This window comes from Copidosoma floridanum, unplaced genomic scaffold, assembly GCF_036245765.1.
Source record: "Copidosoma floridanum isolate Cflo_tuat_1 unplaced genomic scaffold, Cflo_Japanese_pri ptg000021l, whole genome shotgun sequence".
NCBI classification, from domain to species: Eukaryota; Metazoa; Arthropoda; class Insecta; order Hymenoptera; family Encyrtidae; genus Copidosoma; species Copidosoma floridanum.
In genome coordinates this window covers 30002253-30018058 of record NW_028321898.1, presented here as the reverse complement: position 1 = coordinate 30018058, position 15806 = coordinate 30002253, and the positions used below count along the sequence as shown (strand labels likewise).

The 15806-nt window shown below is 36.3% G+C and overlaps 1 protein-coding gene across 1 annotated transcript; it reads left to right on the top strand.

Annotated features, from left to right (window-relative positions):
• The first annotated feature begins 6205 nt into the window (after positions 1-6205).
• Positions 6206-14623, top strand: LOC106647653 (uncharacterized). Its single transcript, XM_089594851.1, has 5 exons — positions 6206-6287; positions 8332-8466; positions 12181-12428; positions 12935-13249; positions 14150-14623. The coding sequence occupies exons 1-5, from the start codon at positions 6206-6208 to the stop codon at positions 14621-14623; spliced, it is 1254 nt and encodes a 417-aa protein (XP_089450977.1).
• The last annotated feature ends 1183 nt before the right edge of the window (positions 14624-15806 follow it).

Genomic DNA, 15806 nt, shown 5'->3' with positions numbered 1-15806 from the left:
TATATAATCGAATAAATTTTTTTATAATAATTATTATGAATGTTTTTTTATTTTACTTTTCATATTAACATTGAAAACGATTTTCTATATCAATCATCTAAAGTATCTACTAGAGCATAAAAAAAAACAACAAGAAAGATACCCGAAACATGTTTCTTGTAGCTAGGGACTCTAATAAATTGGGGTATTATGTATTGTTTCATTTTCTCGACTCCTTAATGTAAAAATGACTTTAAAATATTGATGAGTAGTTTAAATTGAAAAGAGGAAGTGAGGAAAAGTGATCGCAGCTCATCGGGTGAGATGGAGGAATTAAGTAAATTTTAATATTCCTATTGTAATGAATTACGTTCGAAAAAGTCTTGTATAATTTCTTCGTTCGGAACCTCCTCGCGTTGCAGCCTCGTCCTTCCTTAAAATAAATTTTACTACCTCTTGAAATAAAAAAAAAATTTTCTTTCATGAGTGAAATTAACTTTTCTCGAAAAATATTTTTTTTTTATTCCCTCCTTAAAACATCGCCTCCCCCCTCACTTATTAACTTCACATCCCACTATAGCAATTGCTATAAAAAAAGGAAGAGTTATTTTTTTGTTTTATTTTTTTTCCATACGTGTAAATTTATAATAATACTAATAGTTACGGTTACACAAATAATAGTAGTCACAACAGTAATAGTACTGATGATGATAAAACCACACTATAGTCCAAAAAAAGAAACAACAGCAGTTAAGCTGAACAAAAAATCTGTCAAATTATTCTAAAATTACAAGAAATCTGTCGAAAATCATCAAAAGGTACTCTCCTCTCAAGGTACTCCACTCCAACGAGCAATTCGTCATGGTATACGCGCATACCCACACGTAACCCTTGTTTCCGTCCATCAGAAAAAGATTCATGTTCCTGTAGCCTTACGAGGGTCGTGACGATGTGTAACTTTCTCAGGTAACTCCGTGCGCGCATTCAATAGTTAATGCGAATACCATGCGACGATGGATTCGCTTTCGCTCTTCTGTTACGCCACGCGCATTACTCGTACACATTGATACATCCCCACGTACGCGCGTTAAAACAAATTGCATCTGCTTAATAATTATTGGTCTACCTACGTAGGAGTGCTTACATAAGAAATAAGCTTTTCTGTTTTTGGATTTTCGAAACTGCAAATATCTTCCCTTCATCTACACGTGCATTTAAAGTTGCCGAGATGAGTATCAGATTTTTTGACAGAAGCGCGTAATTCATGGCTTTCATTTCTCTTGGCCCGCAAAAAAGGTGAAAGCTCTCCTTCCGTTTTTGTGTTCCAAAAAGACAAAAAAATCTTCTCTCAAAATTTATTCATTAATTTTAAAAAATTTTTACTTCTCCCATGAGGAGGAGCCATAAATATATACACGCAGACGAGGAATACTCGCAAGAGACTAGGGATGATATGATTTGTAGTGGTCTTATCATTGATCTCGATTATTATCGACTAGTGGGTTTTACAAGAAGTAATGCCGGCAAGTATACTTTAATGGTACAAAAATTTATTTTTCATTTCAAGTTTGCAATTTTATGCTTTTTAAATGAGTTACAAATCAAAGGATCGGCGTTTGTTATGGGAAACCGTTAGAACTGAGTGCTATAAGTATATAACAATTAGTTACGTATCCAGTTAAAACAAAAACTATTATTACAAAAAAATTTGTTTTTATTTTTTTTTTTAATCGAGATGCTCCATTTTCAGTATATTTTTTATTTTTTGTAATAACTAATTTAAAAATGAAGTCTTATTTGGATAAACATTTAAAAAAAATAATAAATAAATATTTTTCAAGTGTACAGTGACGTCCTTCATGAATATAATTCCTGAAAAAAAATCACGAGACCATTAACGAAACCGTTCGCCCATGATCCAAAAAAAAAAAAAAAAAAAAAAATCAGTGTTGCATGCACATATACAACTACACACTGACATGGTAGGCAAAAGTAAAAGCCACCGCCTTAAGGCCCCCGTGCTCTCCTTTTAACTTTACCTTCTCACTTTCGCGAAATTCCTCGTTACACAACGCAGAGCCTTTAGGATCTCGTTATTATCTATAATAAATGGCACACAATAGACAAGTGCAATGACTTTTACTGAGATATTCCTTCTGTGTGCCTATAAAAGTTTTTTTTATGAGAATTGACGGCCGTTACTTGAATTTTAGGTAAATACAGGACACAATAAATTGAAGGTCAATTGGTCGATTGCTTTAAATAGTAAAGGACGTGCCCATTACCTCTTCTACTATGGAATCATTGGAATCAAGTCGTGATGAGTTTAAACACATTTGTTTTTCCATCGTATTTTAACAGAAATTCGCACGAGTGAATTCTTCAACAGAATAGCCGGAATTATTACCATTTTATAACCTACTAGTTGTATATTCAAAAAGTGTACTATATTAAATTTTCAAACGATTCCCAGTAATTTGTTTCAAGACCTTTTGTTGACTTGTGATTGTGAGTTCCGGGGAGAAAACTTTGTTGTAAAATAACTAAAAATTGTTGAAAGAATCGGTTTTTCGTGCATAACGGAAGAAAATCGTTACTTTACCACAATTATGCACTTATTTTAACACCTGTACCTTTTGGTTTTTTTAAATATATTTCTCTTCAATACCTTTTTCATTATTCAGTAACTAAAATTGAACTGGAAATGATAAAAATAGTTGTACTGTTAATCTAATTACAGAACCATTATACAACTAAATAAAGTTTTTAGGTATTTCAAACCATAACTTTTATTTTCTGAAAAATTTTTATACAAAAAAATTTCAGATCAACTTACATTAAAAAGTATTCAAAGGGTATGGGATACAATTTAATATCTTTACTACAATAAAAGTAAGAGTGAAAAATATTTTCCAACAATCAAATACGAATGTAATGAATTTTTAATGCAACACAATTTGATATAACGTCTTACATCTAATGAGAATATCGAAAACAATTTTTTGCGGTAATAAAAATTTACTTGACCAAAGATAGTAGATAAAATTAAAGAGCTTAAAAACATGTGATTATCGTTTCCTACAAAGACTTCCGCTATCTGCACTCTTTCCTAGCAATTGTAGCTGTAATAATAATAGAAGCAATAATTATAATTACAATTAATAAATAAAGAAACAATGTGTTTATAATAAGCTAGTGTAACGGATTCAGTTACCTTGGAATTTTCCGAGAAGAACGCAAAAGATACCAACCAACGGTTGATGGAGAAAACGCTCACTCACTTCCTCGGTGCAGAGGAGATCTCTGCTCCATCGCGGACGTCCTGAAAAGCAAAAAGGAGGTGGGAAAACGAAGGGGACAATCGCTCCTCTGCATTTCACCGCGTATCTCATGCGGCACTACATATAAGTACTCCGTAAAACACATCCAGCCGAGGCATCGAGCATAAGAGAGCACGTATACTTTCCTTTTCGCCAACCCAACTGCATGTGTTATACCTGCGACGACGTTACGCGCACTTCCGGATCTGCAATAGCCATAGATACTTACCCAGTGTCTGTGTTTAGAAGGAAGGAAGGAAGGAAGACGAACAAAGAGCACTCGCGCACAGATTCGCCATTGCGATATGCCATTGCGAGTGTACAACGCATGTAAGTGCATGTGAAACTAGCGCGTTGAATTAACGACTGTGTGCATTATAATGCTGTGTGGTTTGGCCGTTATGCAATCGCCCCAATTATAGGCCGTTCGTCTGGTGGTCAGATTTCCTTGCTTTGTATTCTGTGTGCAATGTATTGTATTAAATACGTGTATACGTAAGTGAGCACGCGAGGAAGTGGCAGAGTAAAAGTTAAGTGCCGAAGTAGTGCGCTTTGGTTTCCATGTAGATTTTCTTGGTTTTTCCGTTGTCGATTTGGGTACGGTTGGAAATTTACGATTTAACTGGATTTTTTTTCGTTTTTTCCGTTACGTTGGGAGCTCTGAGAAACACTTAACTCGATAAAGACATTTTTTGCAAAATATAGTAGATTTTTTTTTTTTTTTAACAAAATTTGTTTCTATACTGCTGTATTATTACAAAGTTGCAAAAAAGTTTCAAATATACAACAACGAGAAAGTGTATTTAAAAAAAAAAAAAAAAATTAAAAAAAACTATTCGTGTTAAAACAAGTAGTGTTTGTCTCATAATTTCAGTATTTTTGGTGCCTGTGGATAGAATTTTCAACCACGATTAAATTATCATTTTTTAGATTATCGTTTGGATGGGTGATGAGCGTAATATTTAAATTCAAAGCCAAAAAATCAAGGATGCATACAGAGAGCTATATTTAAATTAATTGATTAAACTGCAAGCCCATGGTTTGGAATGTCATTAGGAAAGAGTACTATGTGACGTTTCACTATTTTGCAATCAAATTTCACTCGAACGCCATAACGGGACTGCGTGGATCAGATCGGTGGATTAGATGTACCGTGGCAGGATTTGTATTTTCTCTGCTGACCACGTACGTGGGCCAGTACAGAAGATTAGGGTGATAAGTGAGACTTTATTTTCATTTTCATGGCATTGTTCCAGATTACGTAAGGGGAAAACCGATTTTGTATTCGATTTTTCACTTCTTCGTTTTTATGACACTTTATTAATACTATAATTTTGAGGAATTTATTAATTTGGCAATTTGAAAATTGCTACACGTATTCTCAAGGCATCAAGCAAAACTGTGATACTGAATAAAATTGTCTCAGTTAAAAATTCATGATAGATTTTTGTTGATAGAAGTAATGATTGCACAGTGTATTTTTTTTTTCTAGATGAATAAAAGTATCTTGATACTTCAAAAAATTTGTGAACATTCATAGATCACTTGAGAAATACGCTTGCTTGATGTTTTATAAATTGATTGACTAACTATAATTTAATTACCAGTGGTTTGTTTGTAGACGTACTTGTACAAGGATATGAATTTTTCGATGCCACTCAAAAACATCGTTTGCAAAATTTTGGTTCCCTTAAAGCCACAATTTTTTGGAGACTTGGACATGTGTACTTACCAGACCGGGTCCCCATGGCGGAAGAGGTGTATACAAGAGGAAAAAAAGAAGGTGGCGGGAGATCGGCGGGTAATAGGAAAACTGGGCCTCGCGACCGGCGAAGGGGCCAGTAAGCCTCGGAGCGCTCGGCGCGCTACTACCGCTATCCATACCGTTGTAATTGTCGCGTGTACGTTAGTTTACTCGTCGAGTGTTGTGAGAAGAAATTTTTTTTTTTTTTCTTAATTAGTTCACACATTTTTCAAGCTCTTTTTTTTATCAGTATTTAATAATTGCTGTTTTTTAATCATCGCCATCGCACTAGTTTCAATTTTAACGCCGTTTTTTGCTCCGTCCACTAGTCATAATTCACGATAAGACCATTATATCAATGGTTTGATTTGTTTCGTAAAAATTCTAAAAATAATAAAAAAGGAAAGAACAAATTCTAAGACACAAAATCTCACTACTGTCTTGTATGAAGTATACATCAGTTGTTCGGTAAAAAAATGTTCATAATGGTAAGAAACCATTGACTTTAGATTTTAAAATAGAGTAAATTTTACCACCTTTTTAAATAGATTCGCATGAAAACTTCATTAAAAACACATGTCGATATTAATTCAAAAAATCAGAATAATATATTGAAGTAACCACAACTTTTAATCGATAAATAATAATAATAATAAAAAAAAAAAAAAATTTTAATCAACGCATGCTTCTTAATGTTGATACGAGCGTCGAAGCTCAATTAATCAACCACGTGAATTTGTTTTTGATCGATGTTGCATGTGTCTGTAACTCACTGCAGCTAACGTGCCAAGAATCGTGTATTGAAATTAATGATCGATTCGTTTCGAGAAACTGAGAAAATTATCCTCGCCACGAATTTGTTAGAAATTGTTTGATATAAAAAAAAAAGTATTCACGAAACCTCGATCAATCATATTTTTAAGGTAATTATATTGTAATTAATTGTTTTTGACACGCAGAGCCCAAAATCGTTGACGAGGTCGAATCGATGAAAAACAAAAAGAAAAAATAAAAAAGAGGGGGAAAAATGTGAAGGGGCCGAGAGCGATGAGTTTTGGATGAACTTTCACACGACGTTTGGCAAGTGTGTGCCACTGGCGTGCAGGTGGTACGGGCTGCAGGCGATACCGGTTCAAAATGCCCGTGAAGAGGCTGCACGAGGATGATGCGTCGGCTGATGATGTTCCGCATCTTCCTGGCGATGTTTCTGGCTTGCGGTGCTACTTACGCCGACGAGGCACGAGGTCAGTTGCTTCAACCAGTTGCTATAACATACCTGTACACTTTCGGATTTTTTTATTCATTATAATTATTTTTTTTTTTTTTATTAGCAGCATATTCGGCTCAGAAAAAAAATTTGTCTCGAATCATGGAAATTGCTTAATTTTTATACGGATCAATGACTTGAAACAACCGAAAAATGCTTTTTTGTTTTTAAGCGTGAATTTCCGCTTGAAGTTCATTGCGATCAAAAAGATTTTATCTTCCATAAACGTTAGTGCGCTCGTCGAGTAGGGTATATAATTAAACAATCTCGAATAAGGAAGTAATTTAACAGTGGAAGTAGAACTAATTTGAATGAGGATTTTTTCGGTCACGCGCAAATGTAAGAGTTTATTTATGTTCAACCGATTTAACGATGTAGCGTTACGTTCTCGCGACTTTACTTCAATTACGCGTTTGTATACGTTGTTACAGAGGCTTTAAAAGTGGAGTCGAAACACGTCTTACCTCTCATGTTTTAGCAAAACAAATTATACGTGCATTTGAACCTATTCATTAATATCATCGTAATTGTTCCGTAATGTAGTATTCCAACGAAAAAATTCTTGCAAATTATTGTTACTTTGGAAAAAAATAGTTTGGAAAATTGTATTTTTTTCGTAGAACCTGAAACTCGTGTATTAAGATTTTGAGTTATCCCACAAAAACTAGCTTTCAAAGCATGAAACAATCATTTATACATATTTTTATGATAAATAATTTATTAAAAACGAGTTTCATCAGAAATTGTTTATTTATTATTTTTATTATGCATATTTTACACGTATTATATGCATTGTAATTTTTTAAACTGAAAAACATAACTGCCCTAAACATCCCTTCAGTGGCACAATTGGCGTATATAAACATCCTATTATTGCTCGTCACGGTAATTAGTTCCAAACGTAAAAAGTAGAATATCTATATAAGAGAGAGAAAAAAATTGGCACAAAATTTACATGAATCACAGTTAAGATTCCGCGTACAATCAAAGTGCCTCGTAGCAATTTTTCGCGAGATCTCCACGGATGATCTCGGCTCTCCATTAACGAGCAAAAAATCATTTCAACGCCCACTCCAAACTTCAAGCCAAAAAGCATCAAAATCGAGATTCGCGGAAGAAAGAAATTATGGCGGGCTGTATCGGAGGAATCTTCAATTATTTCAACGGGATCGCAACGAGGGCCGAGATCAAGGAGATATATATCTCTCGGGCGCGAGAAACACATTTAATCGACCGATAAATCGTGGGGAGCCTTTTTCGTGCACTTGAAAATCATCAAAAACCCATTACGCGCTGCAGATTGCACTTTCTAAAACATCCCGTATAAGGAGAGCCAAGGTATATACCTTACGCAACACGACGTTCCGTAACCACATAGTTATGTATGGGTTCAAGTTCAATGGTACTCTTTTGGTTTCGATGTGATCAAAGGGAGCCGGTACCCGTGAAAAAAAAATCTAGGACCCCGTCATCAAAGTGTAACGAGCAGTGCAGACGCGGAAAAAGATAACGGTCCATCTCCGCCTATTGCTCGCCATACAATGCCGTAGTAGCGCATTAGCACGTCTGTCCTAATGAGTTTGAAGAAGAACAGAGGTATAGAGCTGGCCCCGTTTACGGAGAAAAAAAAAAATCGAGTCCCTTACGAAATGTGTAATAGTGAGGCAGTGTCTTGGCTGTGAACTTGTCGATTGACGAGTGTTTTAGTTTTTAACGAATCTCATGAATATTTCTTTCAATTTGAGAGTATTCCTTGATATCTTGAGAACACTGTATCGATTTGCGAATTACGATATTGGATACCTACTTTTGACGTTTGCTTCAATATTTTTTTCGTTATTTTCGACAACTATCACTGCATTAAATCAATTTTTCATGTAAATTGTTCGACTTTACGTATGAATTTTCATGCAAACGAAGACAAAGGCTGTTTTTGCTATTTCCCATGATTTAGTTATATTAAAAATTTTAACTTGAACATTGTAAGAAAAAAAAAAAAAAAAAAATTGTTTATTTTTCAGTAAAAGGATTAATTCGAGATTGGTCTCCTCTAGTCTGGCTCGCTCCGGGCGAGCGTTTCCTTCCACTTGGGGTACCTGAATTTTTGGACAACGTCGAGGTCGACGACAATTACCTTCGCACGCGCCTGAGTTTGCGTAAGTTTCTCTCTCCTCTTACCAACACCCACACACACTCTCACGTGTACGAAAAATCTTCGAAACGCATTATACTCGGGTTATTTTACGTAAATTTTAGTAATTCCTACGTCCTTGTTGTATGATACAATACATTTAATGGTTTTATTTGTCAAGCACTTGGACACTTGAACTGTACAATATTGTGTTTGAATGGTGTATGGAAATCGTAGCACATTTTTTGTATTCATCAAAGAGTTTACCAAAAAAGTCAGAGAAAAATTCCAACCCAAGAATTAAGCCAACGTTATACCATCTCAATACTCGAAGTATCTCATTTTTCACGAAAGAACTCGTATACCACGACAAAAAACCATCACCAAAGTTCCAAACGCACAAAAAAAAAAAAAAAAAAAAAAAAAAAAAGCACCTTAAAATACACGATTTTACGTAAGCATGTGAATTGTGGCACAGGGGTCTTATGCCACCCTAATGACTGCGTCTATGTGACGAAGCCATCTGATTTATTAATAAGATAGTAAATAGGGAAACCGTAAAGCAAATACAAAGTACAAAATACAAAACGCGAGAAAGGTAACACTATGCTGATGCGAAAGCACAGGACAAACTTCTAAATTTAAGGGCAATAATTAAATAACTAAAATACGGTACTGCTTTACTATAAAAGAAACGGAATTAATTGTGAAAGCATTTACGTTAATTGACGAAGGATAGGACGGGTTTGGGTTAAACTAAATAAAAAAACACTATTTATCGAGCCATTTATCGGTATACCCATACGTATATATATACGTTTGGTCTGGTAAAGGTGTGCATCGCGAGCTGAAAGAAATCGCAAGCGAAAAAGTGGTTGTATAACACACTCGTGAAAATTTCGTTTTACGGTTATTGCGGACAGTATATATAATATATAGTACACGGTACACCTTATACGCGCACGCCTTTTTACCGAACAAAAAATCCACGCGCACCACTGTCAATTAATTTTGTTGCGCAAAAAATGAGGCTTTGCCGGTACACCAGCACTTACATACACGCACTGAGGGATCGCGGTAAAGCTGTACCGATCCACTCACGAGGGGAGGAAAAGAAAAGTCGAATCTCTTAAAAACCATCGGCGAGAGCAAGTAACACACTTTGATTTCTCGCATCGCGCGACGATCCGTACAATAAATGGCCCACCCCGAGTGCTGGAAACCTACTTTGGCATTTCCATTGCAAAAGCTTTTTCGACGCGATACATACCGAATCCAAGTATAGGTACAGACAGGCCCAACCATTGAACCATACGTGTAACAATCAATTGTGAATACGTACACTTGACTTATTTCCTCTCAAGCGCGTACATATAATAAACACACGAGCGTCGGGTCGTTTTTTTTTTTTTCCCGCGATCGACATCGGTTCAATGGAGCTTGTACCCATGTGTACCAACGCAGATACACACTTACCTACATCGTGGGTGCGTTCCACTTCCGTCGTGTGTTGAAGAAGGAAAAAAAAAAAAAATGAAGCAAGAAAGGTTCTTGTGACCTGTCTGCCCTAATAGACGATTGCCTTTCTTTTTCTCTTCTGTATGATTGTACATGTAGGTATATATTTGCGTTCGTAACACGGGGGGTACTTTGTTCCGTTGCGTGGCGATACCGATCCCGTACAAATAGTCTACGCGCGTGTCCTATAGTCATCGAAGATCGCTCGCGTCAATGCGACATATTGTGCGGTACACGATGGCCGTACTTTCTTCTTCGAAAACTGGATCATCGGAGATAGCTACTCAACTGCCTGTACGCCGTACACTCGGCGCGTTTCGTTATGATACGTTTCCCACGTGCGGGGTATGTCGGGCACGTCCGAGAGCTCCCGTCCTGCTTCGCGGCGTTCGTTTGCTCGTGGTACATACCGATTGATTGATTTTACGGTGGCATTTCTGGTGCGCGTGTGAAGCGGCTGATTGGGTACCGGGTTCTTCTGTACTTACCGGGGACACGGGCGTTTTCACCAAGAGTCTCCGTTTCGGGGTTTTCTGTAGGGTTGAGGAGCCATTTTTTCAAGAAGACCAACCTTCTAGGGCTCGTTGTTGTCGAGGGTATTATTCATAATGTGATTACTGGATTTTTAAAAAAAAATTTATCCTTTTTTACCTGTAATATATATACATACATGTATTTATTTAAAGCACTTTATGTCGAAGGAAAGTGACAAGTTTTCAAGAAAAAGAAAAATAAAAAGGTGAAGGTACGCATGGGTGCTTAAAAACGCCTTGAATCTTGAAAGTTTATTCGCGGAATGGCTGGTACACGTGTCCATACAAATTTTTCACACTTAATTATATTTACGAGAAATCGTTATTGAGGACAAGAAGGAACAGTTTATACCCGCACATACCGATCATGCGAGTTCGTACATTTCTTCGAATCGAGGACATCCGCGCATCTTTATCCTCAACTTCTTATTGTTGGTGTTGATTGAAAAATATTTACCACTCGCCGGGAACAGCTATTGATAACACATACGAAAACTTTCTTCCGTAAAATATGTACTGACGCTAAAAGATGTATTTAACCGCGCATCAACGCTCAGTAGCACCAGGAACTGATGAACACGAGAATAACGTTACTGGATTTTAATCTCGGGGATGATGCCGTGAATAAATTTGTATAATTTGTCGGATTCGCGACACGACGTCGGTTTATTATTTTTAGAAAGTGCATAACCTGCATACATGTGCAGAAATAGTAAAATTTTTCTCATTTAAATTGTTTTTGGAAACGTGCTCATTACAAACAATCCTATAATATTTATAATTAATTTAATCAACTAAAAACGTATAAATAACGTTGGCATGGTTTCTCATAAAATGACTGAACATACAATGTATGATGTTCATAAAATTGTAATTTTACATTTATTTAATTAGGCTAAAAATATCTCATGGAATTCTACAGTATAACTGTCAGTTTCACCCAGTGACCTGCTGTTTTCAGGCAAAGGATACAATTTTACCGATCATACGAGCCTCTTTAAAATTAAAAGATGATCTTTAAACTCTTTTTAAATAAAAAAAATACAATACATATTTTTCTATATGAAACGCAGCTGAAATCGGTATCGTAAGAGAAAATCAACGGTACTACGCTAAATATCGTTTCACTGACCTTAATAGGGACGCAAACTCCGAGTCGGTCGAAACTTTTTGAGCGATGCTCGTTCCATTCGTTAAAGATAACCGATGCTCGGACCATTCGACATATAGGCGCTCATACACGTGTGTCCCGTATGATTAACGAGGTCACAGTACCAAATAAGGTCCAAAACCTACTGCATACAATCTACAACACACACCCATACACGGGTGTACGAGTTCACGGATGAGAAACCGAAAAATCGAGGCTCTGTACATTTCGATCGCTCGTTACACGTGTTTTCGGCTTTCGCCGTGTACTCCTTCCATTCTTTTTTTTCTTACCAATCTCACGAGTGTACATGCCAAACGTTTCCAAAATGAGTTTATTCGAGTATAAATGTACTCATGTCCCCGCAACATATACGTATTCCAAATAAAGATGAGAGAACCTGAGCACACACGGCACGAAACGAGTGCAGACGCGAAAAATCGAAAGCACTCGATCGGTGAAAGCGATCGCTTATCGATCTCCTCTCGCGAGCTTGAAATAGATGCAATAGTAACGAGTGACGGTGAATAATTTTCAGAATCGCTACTGCAAAACCGATCCTCATTCTTGCACGGCCGCAAGCCAGCCGGTAACGTGCCGATTTATGCGCTCGTTAAGAACTGCATGGCCGATCACTCACCGGCGACTGAGAGTTCCGCCACGAGTACGACGAAGGGCACCAAGAAACCTGATCTAATCGTCGAGGAGTTTCTGTTCAAACCCGTCGAGACGAATAATGTGCCTAGTGGTGGTGAGTGTGCCGATTTTTTTTTTCATTTTTTCAAGGTCATTGGAAGGATTTTGGAAGTTTTCCTTTTCGTTTTTATACGGCATTGAAGACATTAGGCTGATTCCAAATAACATCCAGGAACTTTTACTCGGACATTTTGTCTTTACGAAAAAATGGATTTGTGTATCTCTGTGCTTTTAAGTAACTGATCTTCGTATGTGTTAATGCATACAATGATGTATATTTATTATATTAATCCACCGTATTATCCAATTACTTAATCACACTAATCCAAGAAAATATACTATGCACTCATCCCAATTTGGTAATCAAGTAGACCAAGGGAAAATTTTCAAAGTAAATATTCGGTGGGTAAAATTGTTGAGGTTCTCCTTGACCCATAAACTTACGATTTTTTTATTTTCTTTGGATTCTGCGGATGAAAAACTGAAATTAAAAATAATTGTTCAAAAAAGTTTCAGGCAGCAGCCTCGAGGTCTCCGATTACCCTGAAATCCACCGTCGTAGGAGACTCTCCCACGTGAATGGACCGGCTGTGGAGGTACCACCACCGGCAATGAGCGCACCACCGCCCAAAGCCCGATTATCACCCAAGCCCCACGACTTGGACGAGACTAAGCGCCGGAAGCTTAAGCTCCAACAGCAGCACAAACAAAAGCCGCAACGACCGCCGCTGCATTTTCACGTGACCTACTGGATGTTTTACCCGTACAGTGAAGGTAAAGCTGTCTGCGTGCTGGATCTTGGCTTCTTAGGCAGTTGGCCCATTCCAAGTATCGGCGGCATGTGCCTTGGTGTATTGAAGGAGTACGGCAGTCACGTCGGCGATTGGGAACACGTTAGTTTGTACTTTAAGGTGGGTTTTTTTTCTTTTTTTTTTTTTTTTTTTTTTTTTTATGATGTATGGTTTTTTGAGTCACGCTTCCAGCATGGGAGTAAAATATACTATTGGTTGAAAAGAAAAAATTTGTTTCAAACTTGACAAACTTCACTTCTAACTATGGAGTTTATAAAAAAATTGACGTAGCACTGACTGGATGAATTCAAAAAATTAAAAAAAAAAACTTGTGAGAATTCGTAACTCTGGAGATTATTTATAAATATTGACTAAAATTGAAAAATTGCAAAGTTATATTAAACATTATTTTTGTGATCGATTTTTCACGTTATATAAAATTTATTGTTATTTTAATAGAAAAAATCGTTTAAAAAATTCTTAATGCACATTTGGTGCTTTTTATACTAGTTTTTTATTTTTGTAATTAATTTAAGCTGCGATTGTAATTTGTATCAAATTAGATAAAATAAAAATGAAAATCATACTTCATATATTAAATTTAAAAAATGGCACTTTTTTCCTAAATCTAGATACAAAGAGCAGTAAAAAAAATTTTTTTTTCACTATATGAGGTTCTGTCAGAGCGTAAAAAGTGGCGAATCAAATATTAATAATAACACATATTTTCTTGGAAGATTGTAATTATTTTTATGATAATAATCATGCCCGACAATAAAACTAGAAAATCTTGTCTTGCACAAAAGAATGTATCCTTAAATTTTCAACAGAACTTAATTTATTAAAAATTATCTTTCACGCTCACTGTCTCGAATTAGCAAAAGAGAGTGATTTAAAGTCATTAAAAGCTCGATGTAATTAAAGTAAAAAAAATTAAATGAAACGAGTAATCTTTGAAATAACTCTTCTTTAAAATCATAAAAAAATGATTAAAGCAAAACCCCATTTGTAACCCTTCAGGGCAAAGACCATCCAGTGGCGATGTACGTATCGGCCCACGACGCCGGGGCGTTTTACCGGTACGAGGCCCTGAGCGGGACATTCGTCTACGAGTCCCAGGAGACGCGCAAGGGCGGCCTCTTCCAGAAGCCCACGTTCCCCGAGCGCGTGTTCACGTCCCAGGGCTCGCACCCGGTGCTGTTCAGCGCTAGGGGCTCGCACGGGCTGTGGACCGCCCCCGGCAAGCACAAGTTCGTCAGGCTGCCGAGGCTGTACGACGAGAGCGGCTTCGGCACGCCCTGGCCGACTTGGCGAAAGCTGGAGCTGCTATGGGACTGGGAGAGCAACGCCATGCCCGGCTGGATGACCTTCACGGGCAAGTGGGGCAACCCCAAGAGCAACTGCCACCCGCTGGCGAGGTTTGGATTCAACATATGCGAATTCGTCGACGGACCGACCGGAATACCAATGAAGAGAATGAACTTTAAGTGCTGAGGACGCTGTTATTTGGATAATATATAGTGAAGGCAAGTGGTGCGTATAAATGTATATGGATGCTTTTTCGTTTCAAGTGAGGAAAAAGCACCAGTGATGATTGCCAGGGTTGTTGGATTACTTAGACCTTGATCTGTAGTGGCATTGGATGGTCGAAAGTTTCTTTCCTGACTCGTTTTTCAAGATATTTGTCCCGAAATATTTTATTTGGGTCTTGTCGATGTGGGGGGAAAAGCTCCGATTAAATGAGAGTAAATATAGCAATAATCTTTCTATTTGCATCGAAAACGGATATTTTATGGAATGTAGTTTTATAAATGTTTACGGTGAAAAAGAATTTTCGTCAATCCAAATAAATTTATTAAAATCGGGTATTATTTTATTGAAATAAATTTTTTTTTTTTCATATTGCAACAAACGTTTATTTGGATTGACGAAATTTTTTTTTAGTGTAAAATTTTATGTAGCCATACCGTTTTTATAGTACAATGTAATCAAACTCAGTGGCAATATAAAAACGATACGATCACTACACTAGAGTAAAAAAGACAAAGAGAGCTGACACACTTTGTGATTTTAGGTAGAAAAAGGCAGAAAATTATGACAACTGCTTTAAAACGATTTTTTAAATAAAAAGTATAAGTGCAGATACTTAATACGTCATACATTTTAGTATGCTTTTAATTAACTTATTTTCTCAGAAACACACTTGTTACGTTTTTCACATCTAACGATACATGTATATTAATATTTAAAGTATATTTGAAAAAAATATCAATAATCTTGCAATGGTATTAATTTATGTGCAATTGAATAAGCGTCTGATCAATAAAGAGTTTAATTAATTTAGCGAGTGTTTTCCGTTCATATCTAGGTCATCGATCGGGGATATTAAAGAGAACAGGTATTGAAATTCTTTAATGCTTTTCTTGATGAAAAAATAAAAGTTTCCTTACATGACGGCACTTTAAGCATTAGAAATATCATAACTCTTTTACAATTATTTTTCGTATGAATTTAGAAAAATATTTAATCAATATGCGTTGTTTTTTTTATTTACGATGAATAGCTGTAAAATACTTTAGATTGTTATTGTTTGTGCTCTTGTTGTCAAATTACGTTGATTTTGCTTATGTCTTAAATTTTTATCAACGAAAAAAAAAATTTCGTTACTTTGACAAAC

What these genes read in the sequence shown, in the direction of transcription:
- LOC106647653 (XM_089594851.1), top strand. Translation starts at nt 6,206, where the DNA reads ATGATGCGTCGGCTGATGATGTTCCGCATCTTCCTGGCGATGTTTCTG. An exon ending in TTACGCCGACGAGGCACGAG is followed by an intron (nt 6,288 to 8,331) that starts GTCAGTTGCTTC and finishes TTTATTTTTCAG; the next exon opens with TAAAAGGATTAATTCGAGAT. An exon ending in TTTTTTTTCATTTTTTCAAG is followed by an intron (nt 12,429 to 12,934) that starts GTCATTGGAAGG and finishes CCGGCTGTGGAG; the next exon opens with GTACCACCACCGGCAATGAG.